This window comes from Bison bison, unplaced genomic scaffold (assembly GCF_000754665.1).
Source record: "Bison bison bison isolate TAMUID 2011002044 unplaced genomic scaffold, Bison_UMD1.0 scf7180017864324, whole genome shotgun sequence".
NCBI classification, from domain to species: Eukaryota; Metazoa; Chordata; class Mammalia; order Artiodactyla; family Bovidae; genus Bison; species Bison bison.
Window position 1 is genome coordinate 5,315,626 of NW_011494896.1, and position 1,130 is coordinate 5,316,755.

General features: G+C 37.3%; 1 protein-coding gene across 3 annotated transcripts in view; it reads right to left on the minus strand.

Moving 5' to 3' along the window:
- Positions 1 to 1,130, minus strand: part of PCF11 (PCF11 cleavage and polyadenylation factor subunit) — a 25,047-nt gene that overhangs the window by 17,416 nt on the left and 6,501 nt on the right. For all 3 annotated transcript variants that reach the window (XM_010853207.1, XM_010853206.1, XM_010853209.1), the window contains exon 4: positions 785 to 979. In XM_010853207.1, the coding sequence (XP_010851509.1) occupies positions 785 to 979 (195 nt within the window). The remainder of the gene's footprint in view (positions 1 to 784; positions 980 to 1,130) is intronic.

Here is a 1,130-nt window from a genome sequence, read left to right on the forward strand (position 1 = left end):
TTCAAGTCATAAAATTCAGTTCCTCTCACAGTGGCATTGATAATGAACTTTTAAAATTTTGCAGTGCTGTACTCCCTCACTCTCAAATAAGGCCAAGCACTAAGTAAAATAATACAAGGTTATTCATGAACAGAAATACACAATCTTCCTGGCTTCCTTAATTTTGTGATGGCTTTTTTTTTTTTTTGGTAGCCTTCTAAGGAACTTGCTAAAGATTTCTGCTCATGAAACCTAAGTTCACAATAAAGACTAGGCAAAAACACTTGCCACAATACACCATCTGGGGAGTGATATTAAATTCACATTTTTAACAAAACTAAGATGCTATCTCATAAGACAGCAAGCTAATAAAGTTTTTGAAAAAAATAGTGCAGTGCATATTCAGGTGAGTTTTACAATAAAGTGAAAGTCGCTCAGTTGTGTCCAACTCTTTGCAGCCCCATGGACTGTAGCCTGCCAGGCTCCTCTGTTCATGGATTTCTCCAGGCCAGAATACTGGAGTGGGTCGCCATTCCCTTCTCCAGGGGATCTTCCCCACCCAGAGATGGAACCCAGGTCTCCTGCATTGCTGGCAGATTCTTTACCAGCTGAGCTAAGAGGGATTCCTGAGTTTTATAATAAGGCTATAAAAATTTGGCCTAATAAATATACCTTAATTGCAAAATAAAGGCAAAACAAACACACTGTTAACAAACATAACATGTTAATACAAATACTAAATAATTCCACCTCCATCAGAAGACAAATTTAAAAACACTCAGAATACCAAATCTCCTTTACTTACCAGTTGTGCCTTAGCTTGCTCAAGCTCAAGCTCCAGCTTTTTCTGCTGAAGTTCTAACAGCTGCTTTTGTTTTGCCAGTAACTGCTGCCTTATTAGTTGCTCTTGAGTAAGATTCTTTTGTATATCCGGGACAATAGGAGGAGTGGAGATGCTAGGGGAACTGACCACTGTGCCAGGTGTTGAAGACTCTTCAGGCTACAAGAAAAAATAATTTGTTAACAAAAAAAAAAATCACAGCTAAAAAGGAAGTAGCTAAGGGGGAACTAAAAGTTATCAGTTTCTCTTTTAATAAACACTATCCATAATTTTAAATGGCTAATCATGTTTAAAAGCATAGAAAATTTTC